The sequence below is a fragment of the Choloepus didactylus genome, chromosome 8 (assembly GCF_015220235.1).
Source record: "Choloepus didactylus isolate mChoDid1 chromosome 8, mChoDid1.pri, whole genome shotgun sequence".
NCBI lineage: Eukaryota > Metazoa > Chordata > Mammalia > Pilosa > Megalonychidae > Choloepus > Choloepus didactylus.
In genome coordinates, this window is record NC_051314.1 from 131,738,893 (window position 1) to 131,761,340 (window position 22,448).

Genomic DNA, 22,448 nt, shown 5'->3' on the forward strand with positions numbered 1-22,448 from the left:
TGCAGGATTGTGGTGAAGCAGGGGGTCTTGGCTGGGCCCTCTCTGGGAATTGCCCTGGGCCAAGGGAACTGCTTCCCCCCAGGTTATGCCCTCTTCTGGGGTGGACCAGTGGTGCCGATGGAGGCTACAAAAGCCCAGCCCCTGCCTCAACTTGGGAGAACTCTGAGGGGCCGTCCCAGCCCCAGAGCTCCTCGTCGGAGCAGCAGGGGCCTCAGTTGCAAATACCTTGCAAGTCACTACTCCCTGTCCCATCCTGCCTTCCTCACTTCCTCACAGGTGCCTCTCCCAAGAGCACTCCCCAATAACCCAGCATGCAGCTCTCTGTTTCAGGGTCTGTTTTCAGGGAACCTCAGCCTCCTCATTTCTCTGGCTGCTGTGCTTCCTCAGAATATGGGGTGGGGTGCTATAGCTCCTTTGCTGTGGCCATGGCAATGATTAAAAGAGCAAATGGCTTATAGGGCCATGGATGACTGAGTCCACATGTACCTCCCTGATCCCACTGCTCATCACCTCCACAGCACCCTCAATCCACACTCCAGTAAAACGGAACGTCTTTCAGTTCCCAGCAGGTCTCTTGTCTCAGACCCTTCGTACATGCTATTCCCTCTGTCTGGGACACCCTTCCCTGCACTCTATGTCCAGTTTTCCACGTCTCAGCTTAGACACTCCTTCCTTCTAGGAGCTGCCCCCACCCCCTAAAACTGGGGCAGTGCCTCTGCCGTTACCCCCTGCCCCAGCACCCAGAACAATCAGTGCCCTCCACAGCCTCTACCCACATTTCAGATTCTATCATAATGGGCAGTTGGTTTGGCTGTCTCCCCTGCTGGACAGTAGCCAAAGAGCAAGACTGAGTTTGTCCCGATCACTCTGATTCCCCAGTGCCTCGAAGCAATGCCACGCCTGCAGCACATGGCCAACAACTTTCTGTTGCATTAACAGTGCCCAGCTTGGCAAGGTCTTGGGTTATATCAGAGACAGATGAGGACCGTGTGCACACAAGACATCAGTCCAAAGGTGACAGGGAGCCTGTTTTTTTGTTTGGAGGCAGAGTCCGAGGAAACAGGCTTAATATGCAGCAAGAGGAACATGAGAGAGAGCTTGCAACTTAAAATGCCGGTCCCACTCCTGCCTCACCGCTTTCTAGACCCTGACTTTATATTTGGCTTTCTTTAAAGACAGTTCTCCTGTCTTCTGCAAACACTGGATCGATGACCTCTGAGTTTCATTTCGGGTCTAACACTATGTGACCTTATGACTTAGGAGAGTCCCTGCAGGAGGGGTCAAATGTTGACTCAGGGTTCTATGGAGCAATCCACATTAGGTCTCGCTTTTTCCAGAGGAGAAGGAGTGGTAGGTACTGTCCACCTGGCACAGCACCACTCCCCTGCGAGGCCATGGGCCCTGCACTGCCCACCTTTGTTGTTGCAGGCGATCCATCTCATGCGGTCAGCGAAAGTCACTTCTCTCCCAATCAGGTAAGTGAACACTCGGACCTAACGCACAAGACATGCTCTTCATCAGCGGACAGCGACAATTCCTGGCATGAGTAGTGCTAGCATTCTCGAAGTGAGTCTTTGATGGGAAGGCAAGCCCTCAGCAGTCTCTGGGTTTTCTGAGTCCCTCCCCCTTTTGGATCAGCAGACCAGATGGCAAATGACTTGGTGAACACAGAGCAGGTGTAGGGCTGGGGTTCACAGCACCGAAGTTTTCGGGTCTCAAGCCCATATCCTGGCGTTGGCTGCTGAACCCCTCAGGTTCCTGGGACCTAGGGACACCATCCTTTTGACACCCAATTGGGACACACAACCTGAATTTACTAATGGGTTTAATGGGATGGACCATTTGAATTGACGGCAGTCCTGGCTTTTCTGGGACCCCTGGTTATCCTCTACAAGGCAGCAGAAGGCTGCCCCCCCTGGACCCTTTCCCCTCCCTCTCAACCCCAGCAGGGGAGCAACCTTGCGGTCCGGCCAGTTACACTTCTCAAACACCGGCTCATAGTCTTCCACTGCGCCATCGCTGATCAGCATGATGGCCTGGTTACAGAGGCTCCCTTGCCTGGCCTCCTGGAACTGAGTGGGGAAGGGGAGGGCGTGGTGGCTGCAGCCAGCCTGACCCTTCCCTCCCCCTGCCCACCTTCCCCTATCCGCTCTCTTCCGGGCAGCTGCAGATGCCAATACCTGCTGCAGGATCTGGAAGGCTTCACTCAGCGCTTGGTTCACAATGCCCACGCCTTTGACCACCAGCTCAGCTACCAGCTGTTTGAAATGCTGTCATGGGGAAGAAGTTAGAGGAGGGGCAGCGGATAGAGCAGGACAGAGAACCTTCATCTTTGGTCTTAATTCAGGAGGCTATTTTAGAGTTATTACCCAGGAGGACATGGCCGTAGTCTCCACCCCCATAGCTAATGTCAGGGCTGGACTTTGCAGTAGTTGTTTCTCAAGGGCCCCCAAGAGAAACCAAGAGCATGATGGCTTGGCGCTGGAAAGATTATGCCAAGCACGAGCCCTACCAGAAGGGGTAAGGACAGCTCAGGGGTGGGGGTGAGAGATGCCCCACTGGGAGCCGATGCCTAGCTCCCTGGGTCCCGCATCCTCAGCATCCCAGCCCCAGGCCTGGTGGCGAGCATTTCACAGGAGAAGCCGGAGAGGCAGCGAGGGCTCCAGGGATCAATCTGAGAGTTGGGATTCAAGAGGAAGCCAAACCCCAAACTCCCCCAGTCAGAGGAAGAAGGATCTAGGAGATGCAAAATATCCCTTTTAAAAAGAGTTGCATGGTCCTGTTTTCCTTGGCCTTTTACCAGAGGCAAGGTCTCAACCCAATGGGTTTGAATTTCTCCTCCTTTCAGGGTAGCTCTTCATGAAGACTAACACGGTAGCCCAGCCTGGGGTGGGCTGGGGAGGGGACTGAGCAGCCCTCGAATAACCCAGAGTCCCTTAGAGGTGACCTCTTACTATTAGCTCTGCACAGGTGGGCAGGTAGATCTCCTGGGGCGCAGGGTAGATTTTCGGGAGTGACCACAGATTTGCTTGGTCCTCTTTCCAAGCGCTGTGGGAACCAGTAGAGGGGGGCCGTCGAGGCAGCCTGCACAGGCTACGACGCCCCCACCTCCTGCCGAGAGCAGGGCCCAGCAGCTCACCTCGCGGTTGTCCCGATCTGCCTGGACAAGGGTCCCTTTAAAGCAAGGCTCAATGTAGCGCACGTAGTCACTGAACTGCCGAAACAGCGGGCGGGGAGGGGAGAGGGAGAGGGTGAGTCTGGAAAGGCAGGCCCCAGCCAGAAGCCTCCCGGGGGTCAGCATCACCCAGGCACTTCTGTAATGCTGCCTTGGGGTACCCCGTGGTTCTTGCAAGTTTCCTGAGTAGAGACAAGGGAGGAGGGAGAACAGCAAGGCCTATCTATCAACACTGAAAATTCTCCCTGAGATCCTGGTCTGGGGGCGTTTTCTCCCTGGCCGAGTCTGGCGTCTGTTCCAGTGGTCAGACCGGGTCTTGGGGGATCCCCTCCCCGATATGCCTGGGGGATTAGAAACTGAGCTCTTTTCACACTTTGCTGTGCGTCTAGGAAGACGGTCCTTCAGCTGTCAACAAGGGGCGGGGGTGGGAAGGAAAATGAATTATTAGTTGCCCGCCCCTTTCTCTTAATTATCCCTCTTCCCAGAGTTAAAATTCAACTCTTTGATGTTGTTCTCGTGTCCTTAATCCACCTCCTGCTTAAATAAGAGAGGGAGAGAAGGGGAGATGGTAGCGATGATGGCAAATGGCACCGGTGTCGACGGGAAGCTGCGGTGCCAACGCCTCCCCTAATTGCTACTCGCCTGGGGGGCGGGGCAGGGGGCGGGGCCGCTCTCACGGGGCGGAGCCTCTTCTCTGCCAGGTCCTTCCTTGCTGCAGGTCCCAGCACAGGCAGGAGAGAGGCGCAGACGGCGAGGGTGGGGTCTGGGCGTGGCACAGCTGCAGGGAGCCGCCCAGGGAGCCGGGCAGCCATCCTCACCCGCAGCATTTTGAAGCCAGCCAATCTTCCCATGGTATTTCTTTACCAGAAAAGTAAATTCCACTAAAGGTAGGAATCTTCGTCAACGCTGACAGGTGGGTGGAGGGAATCTTTAGATCAGGTAATACCCTGGAACACAGGGCACCTAGCTCGCCTACAGCTTGTGCACGCCCTGCTGAATGGTAAAGCACGAGGGGCCTTCGGAGTAAGACCCCCGAGGCAGCCATCAACTCTGCCTCCTCTAGGGCTGACCTGGCTCAGCCTTCCGCTGCATTTTAAAGCAGTCTCCTCACTTTCCCTTCCTATCCTTCCACTTGAGCATCTTTCTGGGGTAGATGGAGCGTCCCCTAGGAAGAGCTGCTGTAAAAGCAGGCCAGGGTCTGCTGGCTGCTTTCTAGGCTTAAATCTTCTACTTCACCCCTTCTCCAGGGTGGGTGGATTTGGGTGGGATGAGGGGATTGTAAAGCAGGGACCCAGGGAACATTTACTCTAAAGCAGACTGGAGAGCCTGTTCCAGCAATGGGTGCCAGTCAAGAGCACATGGATGGAAATAAATTAGTATTCAGGGTCAGAGGTTCTTAACCTTGAGGGGAGCCCAGACTCCTGTAAGAATGAGGGGAGCCCAGACTCCTGTAAGAAACTGGTAAAAGAAAGTATGGACCCAGAAGTACAGACATACACATTTCCCCTCCGATTTCAGGGGCTTTATGGACCCCTTGAAAGCCTATCCTTGGGCAGACCCTGGACCTGAGATTAAGACTTAGCTCCAGCTTGAGACCTGAGCATCGTGCCTCAGTAGGAGGGACTGTACGTCCAGGTCACTTTAGTGCAGGGAGAGGACGATTTCTCTAGGGTGAGTGAGAGCTGTTCTGGAAGAGGAAGGCACACTTACTGCGATAACGTTGACAAAGTCATTCTCCCCCAGGGTGTCCAGGATGGTGGAGATGGTGTGCTTGGCGATGGCCATTCTGAGCCCCTTCATGCTGCCACTTGTGTCCACCACAATCACTATGTCTTTGGGAGAAGTAGCGGCTTGGATGTACCTGCAGCAGGAGGACATGGAGGAAAGGGACAGGCCACCCATGGGAAAACCAAAGCCAGATTGAACACATGACCAAGTGTCCCCAGCTATTTCTATTCAGATTCTGGCCAAGTGCATCCCAAGTTCAGGTCATGTGTTCAGGTTTTGGACCCCACCTGGGCCGGGTTTTAGCCTCCCCTATAGCCACCTGACATAGCTGAGGCCACTTTGGCTTGAAAGCACTGGGTAGGTGCCCGCTCACGTGGGGAAAGGTCAGGCCCTGTTGATGGCCCTGGGCCCTCTTTGGTTTGGGCTGACCGAGGGAAGGGAGTGAGCTGGATTCCACCCTCAGCCTCTGTTACAAATTGGCCAGAGGAGGGGAAGTAAGGGAGAGAAGAGTCTGGTAGAAGGTTGGTCCTGGAAGGAGGTTTGGTTTGGGAAAGACAAATATGATCAGTGATGGAGCAAGGGCAGCAGTGGAGAGAAGGAGGGCAGCTAGTTGGCACCTCTTCCTACTCTTCTGTTGGGTTTGGGTCCCACGTGCCTGGGCCCCTTCGGTGGTGGTGATGGGGCAGGAAGTGGAGGAGAGCCAGGCAGCACCCAAAGGCTGTAAGAGAAATGCCAGGGACCAGAGGCCTTTCCCCCAGGAGCTCTCACCAGCCACGGTTTCTGCAGTCAAAGGCAATGACTCCGTTCTCATCAGGTGTCCATTTTATACCTGGGGAAATAAAGGCTGGCTGTTTTTCACGAGCTCAGAGAGGCTACCCCAGAGCCGTGGGCTGTTACACAGAAGGCTCAGGTCTCATTTCAGGAGGACTCTCCAGGACAGGGCCGGCTGTGGATCTAGGGTGTGGGACCGCTAGCTCACACCCTGTAAACTGAGTCTGCAGGCAGGAGGGGGGCCAGCTCTACTGGGCACACCCACCATCCAAATTAACCAGAGCCAGAATGGGGTGATTTCACAGGTAGGACCCCCAAATATGGGACCTGGGACTCACTTGTGAGACTAAATCTCACATTAAATAGTGGAAGAGAAAGCTTCAGGGAGATGAAACTTTTAAGATCCATTGCCATCTAGCAAAGCATGGAAAAGGTGGTAAGAGAGCCACGTGCTCCGTTTTCTAGCCCACTTGCTCTGGTCAAGTTACACTGAATAGCACTTGGGATCCTTCCCGTTAGCCGGGCTGGGGGGTGTGAGTGTAAGCTCGCTGAGGGCAGGCACTCCCAAACCCAGCACAGACTCTGATACAGCATCCGGCAGAGGAGCTGTTCAGTAAATGTTTGTTCCATGAATGAAAGAATGAATGAATGATAATGGAAGATCTTTCTTTGAACCATGAGCAGAGTATGGGGTAGATTCTCTTCTATTCATTTAATCAGCAAGTTGTATGAAAGTACACAAAGCACAGATAACATCAAAAGGACCCTGATAGAATCTCTATTCAGAAAGACTTCAGTGATGGGGAATAGTGAGTCCCACATAAGAAGATTAAAAGCAACAGGTGAAATTGTAATTTGTGTTTGGACTAGGAAAAAAATCGTGGCAGTATCGCGAATGACCAGAAGTTCCACGGGACCTCCCTGCTCCACGGCAGGTAGGCTCCAGGTACGCTACACCCTCGGAGGCATCGCCGGGTCTCTCAAAGGTAGGAGAGGATTTCAGGTGCCAGGCCCCCAAACCAAACAAATGAGAACAGAGTCTTCAGGGTGAGGGGCAGGGGTCAGGGCAGCCAGGAGCCGAGGGCTGGGAGGTGGGGAGCGGGACCAGAGCCCTGGGCAGAGTTTGTGGGGCCAGAGCTTGAGTGGAGTGATCCGACCTGGACCTGCAGGCAGCCGTGAGAAGCCTGGCCGACCTGAGGCTGCACTCCCATAGCACCACGGCGGTGGGGGATTTCATCCCCAGAACAGCAAGGAGGAGGGGAAACCGAGTCTGAGGTTCCCGAACCCAAACCTTGGGGTGCCCTCGATTCCCAGCAGAAACAGGAGCAGTGGAGAGAAAGCTTTCCAAAGCCAGGCATGGGGGATTCCTGAAGGCACGCACTCTTAAACAAAGATGACCAAATACGCAGAGAGGAAGTTCCCTCTGAGCGAGAGGCCACGGAATGAAGAAACATCAGATGTAGCCTCTCAAAGACGGCAGATGTTGGGACTCTCAAACACAGAATATAGAATTGCTCTGTCTGAGGAATCATAAAGAAACTATCAGGAAGGAAGAGACAGACTTCAAAAGACTAGAACTTTTAGAAATGAAAGTAAGTTTAGGTTGGAAAAAATACATCAAATGGATTGTGGATTATTTACAGATAAAGAGCAAATTTATACATTTGAAGTATTATATAGAATCCTGTGGAGGCTAGACCCAGAAAGAAAAAAGGGAAAGCACAGAGGAAAGATGATGGCTAAAAAAATAATGCCTGGAACTGATGAAAAACACAAATCCACAGATCTGGGAAGCACAATATATCCCAAGCAGGGTAAATAAAAAGACAGCCATATGCAGACACTATCATGAAACTGCAGAGCTTCAAAGGCAAAAAGAAGACTCTAAAAGCTGCCAGAAAGAAAGAGCAGAGCACACACAAGGAACAGCAGTTAAACTGACAGCAGGTTTTCTCAACACCAAGGGAAGCCAGGAGGCAGGGGAAACATATTTTTAAAGTGTTGAGAGAAAAAAGCTGTAAATTTATAATTGCATTCCCAGAAGAACTATCATTCAAAAAACAGGATGAAATAAAACATTTACATACAAGCACAAACTGAAACGGCTTTTCACCAAGAGACCTGCTGAAAGGAAATTCTGGAGGATTTACTTCAAGAAGAAGGAAAATGACCTCAGAAAGACAGCCTAAGAAGCTTGAAGGAATGATAAACAAAAAAATGATAAACAAGTAGTTAATCAAACAAATGTAACAGTGATAGTGCCTAATTTGTGGGAATAGAAAATGTGAAATATTGGATAAAAATAGAGTGGAAGTTAGGTTTGGGGTGGGGAGATGGAAGTGAAAGAGTTCTAACATCCTTTTATAACTGGAATGATGGTAGAAATATTGCTTAATTTGTAAAATTTTGTTGTGTTAAATGTGCCTGATAAAAGTGCAAGGGTACTTACTGAAAGAATAGAAATAGAAGGTATAAGTGACAAACTGGTAGCGAGAAGAAAAAAGAAATAGTAAGGGAAGGGGAGAATTATCAAAAAAAGTTTAATCATTAAAAAGGAAAATAGGAGAAAAAAAGAAATGAAAAAAATAGTGAGACAAGTAGAAATTTTAAGACTAAGGTGATAGCAAGTTCTATTTGAACTTCAATAATCACAATAAATATAAATGTGCAATGTTGTTAACTTGCCCAGTATTAAAAGATTGTCAGTTTGGACAAAAATTAAAACGGTATAACCATTTTCAAGAAATATGAATAAAACAAAATGACACACAAATGTTAGAAGAGGTGGAAAGAATATATATATACACACACATTCAGGCAAATACTAACCAAGAGCATAACAGTGTCACTCTATGAATATGAGACAAAACAGACATAAAATAAAAAGTGCCATAAGAGCAATGAGAGTCACAGTTATTGGTAAGTCAAGTAGTCATAAAATCAGGAAAGATATAGAACATTTGAACAACCCAATTAGCAAACTTGATTTAATGACCTATATAGACTTTTCCATCCAACAATCAGGGCACACATATTTTTGTCAAGCACTCATGGAATCGTTACAAAACTTGACACCATGATACAAATCTCAACTAATTGCATAAAATCAGTACCACATACACCATGTTCTCTGACCACAAAGCAACTGAATGAGAAATTTATCATAAAAAGATATATATAAAATCCCCATATATTTGGAAATTTTAAAACACGCTTTTTAAAATAATTCCAAAGGTCAGAGAAGAAATCCAAGAAAAATAAAAAAATATTTAGAAGCAAATGACAATTAAAACACTACTGTGCTCTAAAGCATTAATTCAGCAGGACTGGGTTGGTCAAACCCTGTACATTCCAAAGAAAGACTGGCCCTTGCCCAGCTCCTGCAGGATAACTTCTAAGTCCTCGTTATATATCCTGCCTGATAAGGGAGTGTTTGTTTATCTGGAGGCCTTGGACCATGCCTGATAGTTTATGCTAACAGTGTGATTTAGGGTGGGGGCCTTGGGTGTCAGCTTGACACTTGGAGGGGCTGGAGACTGAGTAACTAAGGTCAGCCATGCAGGTGGTCAGCAATGCCTAATGACCCACCCCCTTCCATTTCACAGCACTTCTTAGTATCAAGAATTGTTTTGTCCTCCTTTGCATCTTCATGATGCATTTCATGGGACAGGAGCTTAATGCAGGCATTAATTGGCTGGTTACGTGAAATCTGATGGTTTCATTCATTCATTTGACGGCTATTTAGTGACTATGAGATGTGTCAAAGTGTGGGCTGAAGGTGCTTTTGGACCGGAAGGCCAGCTGCATTCATTGGGAGTCTGTGTGCCAGGGGCCATCTCCAGTGCCCTAGTGCCTGATTCCCAGCAAGAAGCCCAAAGGATCATGGAGTTGCTTCCCAATAGCCTTACCTGGATAGATCCTGAAGAATCCAGTTGAGCTGCCGAAATATTGCCAGGTCAATGTTGGGTCTCTCTGGAAGTTCTCCACAAAAACAGGGTTCAAAGCTTCGGTCATGTAGACTCCGTTTAAAATATCTGGGTCTGAAGGGTGAGATTATAGAAGAAATGGAAGGAGAAGCCACAAGGGCAGGGTCAGAAGCAACCACACACATGCACACAATGCATACACTCACATACATGTACACACATGCACACAGTGCACTCATGCACACGTACACACATGCAAACACACAGCCTGAGTTGATGTGGTTTAGAATTCCCTCTACAACTCACTGGAAAAGCCACACACACCCTCTAATCCAAGGACAGGGAGGTTTCTTCCAGCTCAAGATTGTGTAAAATAACTTCTTTCTCATTCCCAATCAAGGAGGCTGGGGAGACTGACACCCTCCAGGGGTCTTCTCAAGACAGTGGAGACACCCTCACATCTACCCAAGTGGTTGTGGTGCGTGTGCCAGGCAGCAGAGGGGCGACGGGGGGCACCTTTGTTGTAGACGTTGGTGGGCAGCTGCACGCTGCTGATGGAGGTGTTGACCATCAGGTTGCTGAAGTGTGCGTTGGACTCCAGCACAAACTCTGCCCCCAGCTCCACGTAGTTGCCGTTCTCATCCCTCTCGTTGATCAGGACTGAGTTGTAATAATTAAACTGGGGGCGGAGGGGAATGAGCCAGACAGACGCAGCCCGGACAGAAGGGACATGCGGGGTGAGGGAGAGAGAGAAAAGGCACGGATCAGTGGATTAGGACATGAGAGACAGGATCCGACGGACGAACAGCATCCAGACAAGTGGAGAATTCAGGCTGTGATCTGGACGATTCAGGAGCAGATGCCTTCCAGGTCATCACTGGAGCAGGTGGTGTATTTGATTGGTGTTTGGTGTAAATTGGCCAGATGACTTCAGTTCTCCACTTTGCTTGGCATGTGTAGACACAGCCAGAGATGGAGACAGAGCAGCCGGGGATATACTCAAGGAGAGAAGACGACACAAAGACAGCCCCAAAGAGAGCCAACAATTCCATCCAGCAGGGAAGGTTCCCAGGGACCCAGATCGGTGTTGAGGGTGATGCTTGTTTCTGCAACAAACAGCCATCTCTCTGGCCTGTGGCCTCAGCCTCGGACAGGGCCTGCAGCTCCTGGGCCCCCCTCTGAGGGTCCAGCCATCTGCTCTCCTCTCTTGCATGCAGGGTCAGGGGTCCCCTTGGACGGTCACCCATGCAGCCATTGTCAGAGCTTCTTCCCCTTTCGCTTCCCCACCACCTGGCTCAGACCTTGAACACCAACCCCTCAGAACTGTTGCTGCAGCACTCCAGACTCCCCTCCATCCAGCCCGTCTCACAACCCTGCTGCCAGCCTCAGCTTTCTAAATCCCAAGTCCTGCTGGGTCCTTCCTGCTCACACCCTTCCAAGTTTACCATCCCCTGCTGAAAGAAGGCACATTCCTTATGCTGAAGCCCCACAGCACGCCCCATCTGCCTCCCCAGGGTCACTTTCTGCGTCACCATCCCTCTGGACGCACAGAGCCGACCATTCACTATTCCTCCACCAACCTTGTGCCTTCCGATTTCTGCATCTTCTCTTTTCCCTCAGCCTGGAAACCCCTTCCCCACACCTCTGCCTGCCCAAATCCCACCCCCTCCAGCCCCAGGCCCGCCATCTGCAGGAATCCCTAGGCAATCTCATCGCACTCGGTTCACCCATTTGTGGGGACCTTGCTCCACGCTTTATACTAGAGACTGATCTGTTGAATAGTGGAGTAAACGCAACTGCAGCCACCCCGAGAAGGAATGCCACACTACCCCCTGGCCCCTGGCTTGGCGGTCGTCTCTCCTGCCTAAATCTGTTCCCACACTGGAAAGCATTTCAAAATCAGATGACTGTAGGTTCACACAAATCCTGCCCCTCCCCATCCCTTCATATCCCACACTCAGGGGGATTAGTCGAACGACCCCCTGGATGCCAGAGGACTCACCTCCAGAGACGCGTTGAACTCGTGGTTCAGGTCGGCCTCCTCGGCGGCCTCCACCAGCGCCTGAGGGACAGGAACAGAGAGGGGGAAGCGAGGGAGCAAAAGGAGGCCTCGAAAAGTGAAACACAGACTCACCGCAAGACCCAGCAGTCCCACTCCTGGTATATACCCAAGAGAAGGGAAAACAGATGTTCAAACAAGAGCTCGTACACGGACATTCATTACAGCACAGTTGACAACAGCCAAAGGCTGGAAACAACCCACGTGTGCATCAACAGACAAACCCACACAATGGAATATTGTCGAGCCATCAAAAGGAATTACGTTCCGACACATGCGACAACATGGGTGAAACTTGAAGACATTATGCCGAGGCTCCTTTTGGCTAATGGAGGTGCAAAGCAGAAACCTCTGAAGGTAGGACGAGGGGATGTGGGTGGCAGGATGGGACCGTGACGCCAGCAATGCCAGGGGAGAAACCCCCTCCCAGGTCTCAGTACCCGGGTACCTTGACGGCCTCGACCTTCCTCCGTAGCATGCTCTCCATGTCCTCCGAGAACTTCCTCACCAGCTCCAAGCCGTCCACCTCCTTGATCTTCAGACTGGGCTCCATGTCCTTGTATTTCTGCTCCAGGAAAAGCATGGACACATGTTGCTTTGTACCAGGATGTCTGGCACACGGCCTCCTCCCTCTCAACTAGCGCATTCCTACACAGAAGTCTTGTTAACTCAGCTGGAGACAAGGACAGGCCCCCTCTCCCCCTTGCATAACTCCCCCAACGATAACGGCTGCCTCCTATTAGACGTCCCCTGTGTTCCAGGTGAGGTCCTTAATGGGGGAGCCAACTGCAACTCAGAGAGGTCCATGAACTTGACCGAGGACTGCAGTCACACAGTCAGTGAAAGGGGCACACGGGATGGGGCCAGGTCTCCCGGACAGCCTCACCCTTGCGCTTGGAGCAGAGCCACGTCATCTCTCTGGCACCTACTCACATTGAATGTGGAACCACCCTGAACCTCAGCTCATTTTCCTTCATGCCTGGTGGCCTTGATGTGTCCCCAGGCACAAAAGTGTGACCCTCAATTCTCCCTGTGCCAGGCAGACTTCAGCACTGCCAGCTAATAGCTGACAGCTGCTGACCAAGGGCCCACGAGCCCAGGTGAGTCAGGATAACCAGACTCAAATTTACTGTCTGGGCCGGCAAGAAACAACCTCTCACAGAGTGTGACTGGGACGAATACATGGCCTTGGACGAGTGGCCCAATCGCTGTTCCCTCGTCTTCAGATGCAACATCGCAGGGCACTTGAGACATTGCTTCCACCCTAAAAGCTCTTGTAATTACTGCTCTATCTTCCTCACCTGGTGTCGGAAGGGGGTTGAAAGACACCGCGGGAGGCGCTGGGAGTGGGCGGCGCATTTCAGCGCCCCGGGCTGCGGTGGGCGGGTCCAGCCTGGACCCTCCCACTTCCTCCAGCCATAACCCGGAACCGGGAAAGGCGGGAAGGGGAAGGGGCTGCAGTGTGGTCACGGGCAGGTCTACACACCTGAGATTTACTTTTTAGCATCCTTTATAAAATGGGGAAGCTCATGGGGAGACTTAAGCTGTGAATAGGACGCTCTTACAAAATGGTAATACTGAGAGAGAATCATAAGCTATTATTAAAACCTGGCCTGGGAGTTATAAATATTACAGAAAAGGGAAGTTTTTAATAATCTGGTGAGAGGACAGGCTGCATAAAATAATTACTCCCTAAGGGTGGGGGGATCTGCAGCACCGTCTTCTCCCTCGGGAGCTGCTTCCTGCCCACTTGTCCAGCCAGGGGCCGGACCGCTGCTCGGGCACGGTGGGGACGCTCTCCCACCCTGGGGGCGCGGCTGGAGGTCCTGAAAGCTGGGGGTCTGGAATGCTGTCCCTGCACAGACGGCCACGCAGAGCCCCAGGGTTCCCCCGCGGGCCGCCGCCGAGGCCCCTCCCCACTTCCTTCCCTGCCGCCTTCCGGAGGTGTCAGCCCCGCCTCCCAGGCTGCGCCCTCCTGCCCCGACCTGGGCAGAGCATGCGCCTGGCTACCCCGCTGTCCTGCAGCCGCTGGCGTGGTCTGCCACGGGAGCACATCGTCAGCCCCCTTGTCGGGAAATGAGGGGGTGGGTTATAGGATCTCCAAGGCCCCTCACAGCACGGACATTCGGGGGACTCAGTGACTCTGCCTGTCTCCCACGAGGAGTCCCTGGCTGGTTGCCCTCTGACCTTCTGCAGCAAGAGGGAGCCTGAGTACTTGGTCACCGTGCTGTACAGATCCTGGCCAAAGGCGTCTGCCCACAGCTTCACTCTGCCGGGGATGAAAAGTATAGGTGTGCACACAGCCCAGTACACAGGAAAGTACACATGTGTGCACACAGACACACAGAGCTGCATGCAGACACGTGCACATATACAAAGCAAGTGTCCATACTGGTGCACACACACAAACACAAAGAGGGACTCACATATATGCAGACACACATACACACAGGCACACACACATGGACATTCACACAGACACATGTGCAGAAACACACAGAGCTTCCATCCCTCCTGTCCATATAGTTGCAGCCCAGGCCAGGTGGGAGACCCAAGAGCCCGTGGGGGGCTCGATGGCTGCCCTGTGTGTGCTCAGCACCCACGTGGGCCACCCCTGAGGCTGGTTCTCCTGCTGGGAGCCGTGGGGGCAGGGGTTGAGGAGCCCAGAACCAAAACCTGACCCCAACCCTCCAAGGGCTGTGGTTTGTGAGCGGAGAAAGGAGAGACAAGAGGAGGGGAAGAAGCGCTGGCCAAGTCCAGGCCAGGGTGGAAAGGATCTGCGGACAGAAATAGGAGCTGCCCGGGTGCAGCCACAGCTTCTCAAGCCACTCACTCTGGGGTTTGCACACTCAGCCTTGCGGTGCACAGGTGAGTCCTCTGCTGAAATCTTAGAGGTCAGGTGAGGCAGGGGGCAGGAGGGAAGGTTCTGAGCCGCCTCTTCTGAGGCCGATGCAGGACGCCACGCCCCCTCCTTGCCCTCAGCAACCTCAGTTGACCCCACCTCCAGGCCAGCCTTTCCTGATGCAGCAGAGCGATTTGCCTGCCTCCTGCATGTATCTCGTCTGTTCTGTCATCCAAACCTTGTCTATTGAGGGTGCATTGGTTAGAGGGGCGCCTCTTCACATCCAGGCAGCTTAATGCAAGTTCTGGGTGTCACTGGGACATAGAGAAGGGGTGCCAATCAAGTTTGGGGAGGGGCAGTCAGGATGAGGGAAGGCTTCCTGGAGGAGGTGGACTCTGAGTTTACTGTTAGAAGTTTGGTAGAGTTTAGCCTGTCTAAACTCTAGGAGGAGAATTCTAGATATAGGGTGTAGGAGAGCTTAGAGGACTCAGAGACAACTTCCAGATTTCCATCCTGGGTGGTTGAGCCGCTGGTGGAGTCACTGACTAAAATGAAGAGTACAAGGAAGATTGAGGGGAGCAAGTTTGGGTGTGGGGGGCAGGTGATGAGTGTAGTTTGGGATATATTGAATGTGAACTTCCTGTTGCAAGGCTGCTGAGTACAGTTGGGCAGGTTATATACTGCACAATTCTAGAAGGAACCAATTGCATCGTATCTCTGTGAATTTTAGAGCTTGTGGGAAGTCCAGGAAGAGCTGTCCATAGGCAATGTGTGTGTGAGTCTGATGGGGAGAGGGCAGGGCTGGAAGTCATCAGGATAGGGGTGGGAGCTGAAATGATGAGGGTAGCTGGGATGTCTCAGGGAAAGTGCGTGGTATGAGAGGATCTGGGAGTCAATGGCAAATCCCTGGAGAACATCAACAACTCAGGGTGCAGGGAAGGAGCACTCAGGAAAGACAGAGAGTAACTTGAGTGTGCAAAGTGCACCAGGGGAGCACAATGTTGTGGAAATCGAGGCATTGAGATTCAAGAAAAAGGGAGAGGTTGGTGCCAAAGCACAGTTCAGGGGGGATGAGGCTAGAAATGTCTACTGGATTGGGCAATGCGGAGATCTTCGGAGCCCATGGTGAGAACAGATTTGGGAGGGCAGTGGGAGCAGGGGCGGGTGGTGGAGGCTGAGGGGTGAGCGGGAGGGGAGGAAGTGGCTTGGCATGGGAAGGATTCAGTAGGAGAGTCAGAAGACGTGGGGGAGAGAGGAAGGGTGGGGCCGAGGGCCTGGGTGGAGGTCGGGATCTAAGGGGGTGGGCTGATGTGGGCGTGTTGGTAGGTCCTCAACTCAGCCAGCTCTCAAGGTGTCCCAGGAAGATGGTCCACTCCTGGATTCAGTCAGTCAAGACCTGGGCTCTGGCCACCTTCACTCGGCACTTAGCCTATTCCTGGGGTTCACCTTCTACTATTAGTTGGTGTTTGTTCTGGGGATGAAAATCATTCTCAGCATCTCCCTTGCCAACAGATATTTTATAGGCTGGCATTGGGCATCATGGGGATGGCTCGGGCCAGGCTGACTTGAGCTCAGATGCAGACACTTTCACTGACTGGTTGTGTGAACTCGGGCAAGTCACCTAACCTCTCTGAGCCTCAGCTGTAGAACAGGGATAATATTGCTGACCTCACTGAATTTCTGTGAGGATTGAAGACATCATTTGTAAAGCACCTGGCACAGCAGCAAGCATATACAAATCTGCTCAACACAGCTAAACTCAAACAAGCACCGTTTGGGTTCCTCTGGCCCCACTTCTGCTAGAACAGTCGGCTCTAATAGTAGTCTGACTGTCAGGCTGGGTTCAAGGACCTGGACTTGGATGTGGATGGAGTAGATAGCACCCTCCAGCCCAGGGGGGACAGTCAGGATGCACCCCACACTGCTCCCCATGTGTAGGGGGGATTTCTTTAATGAGACCTCCAGAGCTAAGCATTAAAAACACAAACACACCCAGAGAGGTGGCACAGTAGTTTAAATTTATACCGAGGTGTGAATGACTGATATACCAGATTCTCTCCTAGATCTGGATTTAATGACGGTGTAGAATTGGGCCTGGAAGGAGGTAGAAGGGTCTAGAAAGGGAAGCCTGGGACCACCAAGTCCAATTTTACCTAATCCCTGGACATGCTAGCTTCTGTTTGCGTCAGCCACCTTGTAGGTTTAGAGCTGCTTTTCCCTTTCAGAATGCCAACATGCAGATTTCCTAACCTCCTCTTGGGAGCGGTGATGATCCTTTCCAGAGCCAGTGCAGCTCCCACCCGAGTTGCCTAATGGTGCAGTTATCCTTGGAGGCGCATCTGCCTGCAGGTGGGATGGAAGGCAGGCCACCCCAGGGCGGAGGGCGGGCTCTGCTGAGCCTTCTGCTTCAAACACTCAGGCTTCTGGGGAGGGACAGGTGGGACCCAAAACTGGGCAGAGCTTTTGGGAGAGGAGGTGGAGAAAGGGAGGGGTGGGTAGTCAAAGCCCCCAGGAAAGAGTGTAGAGGTTCAGAGGTGGGAGATAGAGGCAGAGGGTGGAGATCTGCGAGGGGGAAGGAAGGGAAGAAAGGGGAAAAGGGCTGAATTTGATGCTTACGTCTCCAGAGGAATCCTGGGCTGGCCCTGTGTGGGAGGCAGAGGGACGCTGGCCAGCAGCAGCGCCAGAACGATGGCCGTCTTCTGCAGGGAGGCCCCGGCCGCTGGCCACTGAGGGCACAGAATCCCACGGTGGGTGGAGCTGGGGTTTGGGAGGTACTTAGGGGGTTCAGGCATGGTGTACCTGCTGGTACCAGGGTGATGGGAGAGAAGCGGGCAGCCCGGGGGCAGCCTTGGACCATAAGCTGTGTCTGCCCGTCAGCCGGGATCCTCAGGCCGTGCCCACACCTCTGCCTCCCGGGTCCTGGCCAGCCTGGGATGCCCCCAGCCTGTCAGCCAGGCCCTGGCTGGGATGCCCGGCTGCAAAGGGGCTTCTCTCTCTGCCCCCAGCTCCCGTGAATAGAGCAGCTGCCCTACTTGACCAGGCGCTGGTGAGGCCAGGGGGAGGCTGTGACACAATGAACCTTTTAATCCATTGGCCTCTTCTCTAATCCCCTGCCTGACGCAGAGAGGAGGGCTGGTGGGAGGGGTGGGGGTGACCTCAGCAGGATTACTCTGATTTCAGAAGACAGGGCTCAGCCCACTCTTTCAGGGGTCAGAGCACACCTTTCTGCTTTAAAGAGGCAGACCTGTTCTTCTAGAATGATCCTCCGCTCCCTTGAGGACTGTGATGCTGTGACCCCACCAGGAGACTGCACCTGGCGTTTGCACAGAACCCTAACGGATCCTGCTGTAACCCTCAGAACAGTTCTGGAAGGTGGGTGTCATCACCCTAGTTTGCAGGCTCAGGGAGCTTAAGGGGTAGAGTTGGGATTCTAGCTCTGGCTCATGTTTTCAGGCCTGGTGCCCTCTGGCCAAGTCACAGACAATCTCAAAAATCTCACAGACCCCCATGTGCCCACACATCCCATCTTCTCTTGGTTCTAGGCCGGGGACGTATTTGTATGACGCTGGTGAAGCTTCAGCGCCCCTTCCTTACCTGGGTGTGGTCCTATTTATAAGCTCCTACAGCCAAATGCTTTTGCAAATTTTCACAAGTAAGATATTTAACCACAATTAGTTAAGACCCTTGTCTCTTTCCATTCTGCTGTCTGCCTGTCTCCTTTTCCCTTGGTTGGGTGATGTTTGAGTGCCTGTGGGCATTTTGGGGATCCAGCAAGGAGAAAGCCAAGTTGGGCAAGCATTTAATTTGGGCTTAGAGTGAAACATGTAAGTAGCTCACAGTCAGTTCTTGGACAGATAAATTGTCTCCAGCTGTGCAACCGTAGGAATGGCGTCTAGGAATATTCTCATCCTGCACTGTACGTGCCTGCCCCATCGCGACACACGGGGCTCATGCAAACGCACCCACAGCGCCTGCTACTGGCAGTCTGTGGTAGGAGAGGGAAAAGGAAGGTTTGAAATACCTGGAGCCCGAAGCAAACCAATAAAACCATCAGCAGAGGATTGGGTTCTCATTAAGCCCTGGCCAGAGCAGATGTTCTCTCCTGTTAGGACTAGAGTTTATATTGACTGCATATCATTGTAAACATGCCAGATGTTGTTTTCTTTTCTGGTGGGAATTGCACAAAATAGAATTGATCAAAATGCTTGCATTCATGGGCACAAACCGGTGGTAGCACCACAGGAGCACATCTGTGTGTGAAGTTGCATGATTGATGCATTCCAGGTCTCAGATCACTTCTGAGCTGAGGCGTCTTGTCCTGACACAGCCTGGTGGTTCCAGCAAAAAATGGCACGCAAAACTGCCACCAACGCAGCGAAGTGTCTGCAGAAGCAAGTGTTCTAGTGACAGAACTCCCACTCATCTTCATCAATAAGTTGATGCTGTAGTATGGAAGCGATCTGATTACACAGTTATGTGGCTCAATACAATGTGGCAGCAATTTTAAAAAGCATTTGAATTGTTTTTAAACAAATGCCTTAACTTCGGATTAATTTTGCATATGTTTTTAGAATTACAAATCGTACCAAATTTAGAAAAAGTGCTCTGGGTATGCCAAGCAGTCAATAAGTAAGAAGAATATCTAATTTTTTTTAGGTTTTATGATTTTTGTGGTATTAATCAGCCTTTAAAATTTGTAATTTGGAGTGATTTTTCACATTCTAAATAAATATTCACATTTATATCTATCTTCACGTTTGTAATTTGTATTCTTTCTCTTATAGATGACCCCCACATTGGACAAGCTTCAGACCCCAAGGAAGCTGGCTGCCCCTGTCCTGGTGCCCCATTCATCTCAAACTTGAACCCACTCTGATGTGTTAAACCTACGAGTTGTGCAGAGACCTCCATCGAGGCCCATTTCACAAACATAGCCCTTCGGACCTGCTTGGGAGATCCTTGATGTACTTGTAAAGAAAAACCCTGATATTGGGATGATGGGTAGGATCATATATATCTTTTGAAAGACGAACCAAGGTCTTGCACTCTCTGCGTGAACCCTTACCAGCCATACAGAGAAAAATACCATTTAAATAACTCTAAAATCTCTTGCTATCTATGCATCGTTGTCTTTGGTGAATCCTGGCTTCTTAGAACCTTAGCCCCTCCTAATGCAGTATATTGTGAGACATAGAACTGTGGTGGGGAGTGGGGAAAGGGGGGGAGGGGGGAGGATTTTAGAGCTGAATTATTTCAGGGAAGGGCTTTCTAAGCAGGAATGAAGTGGAGCTCGGGAGCAGAGAATAGAGCTAAGGCGATTATCAACCCTTAGGATAGATCTTTGAAATGCAGAACCTACAGAGTCTCCTCTCATCTGTTCTCTTAGTTGACCCCCAGATGGCCTATCAGTCATCCTAGTTAGGAGGACACATATTGTGGTTTTATTTTGAAGGGCTTTGAGGGAAAAGAGTACTCCAACCTTCTCTTGGTCAGTTTTTCATGTGTCTCGGACTCCTTAGAATTTAATTTGTCCTAACCCATGTTCACAGGGCATCTGCTTGATGTCAGCCCCTCACTAGCAGTGGAGATGTTCCACATACCATTGGAAGGGAGGTTGGACAGGATGCTTGAGCTAGATGCTCAGGGTCTCTCCAGGGAAGCTGATCTAAAACCTGCTGCTCAGCTGAAACATGCTAAGTGCTGTGATGCATTAATGGAGTATTGGGGCTGCATTTCGGAGGGAATACTTATTTTTTTCTCATGGTGGAAAAAAGAAGGGAAGTTCTAGAGAAGGCTTCCCAGAGAAAGGGACATTTGAATTGGGCTTTAAAGGATGAATAAGAGTTCACGTATTAGAAACTAAGGATAGTTATAAGTAACAGGTGGTATCAAAGAAACAGAAGGAACAAAAGTAGAAAAGCATGGACATTTTATATTATACAGTTTTTGGGGAATGGTGAGAATATCAGTTATCTATTATTACATAACGAGCCATCCAAAAACTTAATGACTTAAAATAGTCATGGTCATTCATTTAGTTCATGAATCTGCAATTGGGACAGAGCCCCAGCAGTTAGCGGGGGCAGCTTCCTGGGGCTGCAGGATCCACTTTCAAGATGGATTACTGACATGCCTGGCAAGCAGGTGCTGGCTGTTGGCTGGGAGCTCAGCTGGGGCTGCAGACTGGGGGACTCGGTTTTTCTCTACACGGGTTCTTCGGGCTTCCTTTCCATGAGTTGCCTGGGCTTCCCTGCAGCTCGGTGGCTGGGATCCACGAGTCAGCATCCCAAGAGAAGAAGGCGGAAGCTGTGTTGCTTTTATGGTCTATCCTTAGAAGTTACGTAACATCACTTCAGCTGTTTTCTATCTGTTAGCCAGACTCTAGGTTCAATGGGAGGAAACAAAGACACTATCTCTTCATGGGAAGAGTGTCAAAAATTCTCCAGATATGTTTTTAAAACCACCACACAGAGTGGGGTAGGTTGGCAGTAAGGGAGGAGAGAAAGAAGTGGTAGCAGATAAAGCTGGGAAAAAGATAGGTCACACTCAGATTATGAAGGGATTGCATTAATATTAATACATTCTAACTTAAATCTCATTTGCTGCAACTCCAGGTCCATTGGAAAGTAGTGATATGTAAGTGTGACAAAACAGAGACAAGGGAAGAAGGCAAAAAGGAAAAGGGCAGCAAAAGATATGGAAGAGGCAGTATCTGAACTTAGCTCTTTTGTGCATGGACCATGAATTCACATCTGTACCCATTGCACAGTGATAATGTGCCCGTCTCTACCGTTTGGGGTGGAACTTGGTGGGAAGTATATGTATCCTGCTCTGTCTCCTTCCCTTCCCCTGTCCCTCTAGGCTTGCCCTCCTCTTCCCTGCCCCCCTCCCCACCAACCTGCCCTCCCTTCTCCTACACACACCCCTTGCTTTATATTGCTCGGTAGCTAACAATCCACGTGCACTCATCCACTAGCCAGTGAACTCCTCCAGGGCTTGGCTGGACCTGGTGCATCTCTGGGTTCTCCTGACCTGAGTGATGGAAAGACAGACAGATGCAACAAATCAGGACTCCAGGCCCAATGGTGCAGCAGAGTATGACATCAGCATTTCTCACCACCCCTGTCAATCATCCTTTCATTCATTCATTCCACCAGTATCAATGGGCACTGCACCCAGGCCCAGTTTGCCCTCTGGTCACCAATATCAACCCTGCCAGTGCCAGGGGATGAGGAAGGCCAAAAAAGGCAGTGATTTTTGACAAAATGTAAAAGATTATACCAGGGGTTTTTATAACATTTTCTGTAGCTGTTGAATCCCTTCTTCAACAGAATTTGTGTGCAGAAGCCCAATAAAAGCTATTTCAGTTTGTGGCAACTCCGTCCTTCCGGTTGCCCATGCCCAAAACCTTGCAGTAGATCGCGACTCTTTGCTTTCTCTCCTGCCCGCCCATCCAGCCCCATCTTACAGAAGAATCCAGAATCCAGCCTTTTCCACCCCCACCCCCTCCAGCGCCCTGGCCCACTTCTTCCCACTGGTTGCGCTGGGTGGCAGCTTCCTTGGCCACTGCAAATCTCAGCTCTCCCCTATGCGCAAACAGGGACCGCCCTTCCCATCCACCAGTCCAGTGCCCTGGGGCATCTGTGAGCTCAGATGATGGCCGATGGCCAGAGGGAGACGTGAGAGCGAGGCCACCACCGGCCTCTGCTACTCTCGGGCGGCTGCCCAGCATGGCGCTCCTTCAGGCTCCAGGAGCTGCTGCTTCTCCTCACTTGGAGGGTGGTGACCTGCTCAGCCGCTCCTAAGCCCTGGGGGACCATGTGATCCCCAGTGCTTCCACGCTCTGGAATGAGCTCTCCCTGACTCACCCTGTAAGGGGTGTGCCACCATTTCCTGCTGGGCCCTTGACTGAGAGCTGGGCTCCCTGCTTCTGCCCTGGCCCCTCTC

The 22,448-nt window shown here is 51.4% G+C and overlaps 1 protein-coding gene and 1 long non-coding RNA gene across 2 annotated transcripts in view; one reads left to right on the forward strand and one right to left on the reverse strand.

The window, feature by feature from the left end:
* The window catches only part of CACNA2D4 (calcium voltage-gated channel auxiliary subunit alpha2delta 4), a 108,032-nt gene extending 90,516 nt beyond the window's left edge, over positions 1 to 17,516 (reverse strand). The window contains exons 1-12 of the mRNA XM_037847314.1: positions 17,118 to 17,516; positions 13,847 to 13,928; positions 12,108 to 12,224; positions 11,603 to 11,662; positions 10,117 to 10,279; positions 9,583 to 9,714; positions 5,672 to 5,732; positions 4,886 to 5,036; positions 3,140 to 3,214; positions 2,181 to 2,270; positions 1,959 to 2,072; positions 1,415 to 1,493 (exon numbers count right to left, since the gene is read on the reverse strand). Of these exons, the coding sequence (XP_037703242.1) occupies positions 1,415 to 1,493; positions 1,959 to 2,072; positions 2,181 to 2,270; positions 3,140 to 3,214; positions 4,886 to 5,036; positions 5,672 to 5,732; positions 9,583 to 9,714; positions 10,117 to 10,279; positions 11,603 to 11,662; positions 12,108 to 12,224; positions 13,847 to 13,928; positions 17,118 to 17,293 (1,300 nt within the window). The 5' untranslated portion in view covers positions 17,294 to 17,516. The remainder of the gene's footprint in view (positions 1 to 1,414; positions 1,494 to 1,958; positions 2,073 to 2,180; positions 2,271 to 3,139; positions 3,215 to 4,885; positions 5,037 to 5,671; positions 5,733 to 9,582; positions 9,715 to 10,116; positions 10,280 to 11,602; positions 11,663 to 12,107; positions 12,225 to 13,846; positions 13,929 to 17,117) is intronic.
* On the forward strand, positions 1,220 to 19,573 carry LOC119542501. Its single transcript, XR_005218485.1, has 3 exons — positions 1,220 to 1,475; positions 17,696 to 17,873; positions 19,286 to 19,573. It is a non-coding gene; the product is annotated as an uncharacterized LOC119542501 (long non-coding RNA).
* The last annotated feature ends 2,875 nt before the right edge of the window (positions 19,574 to 22,448 follow it).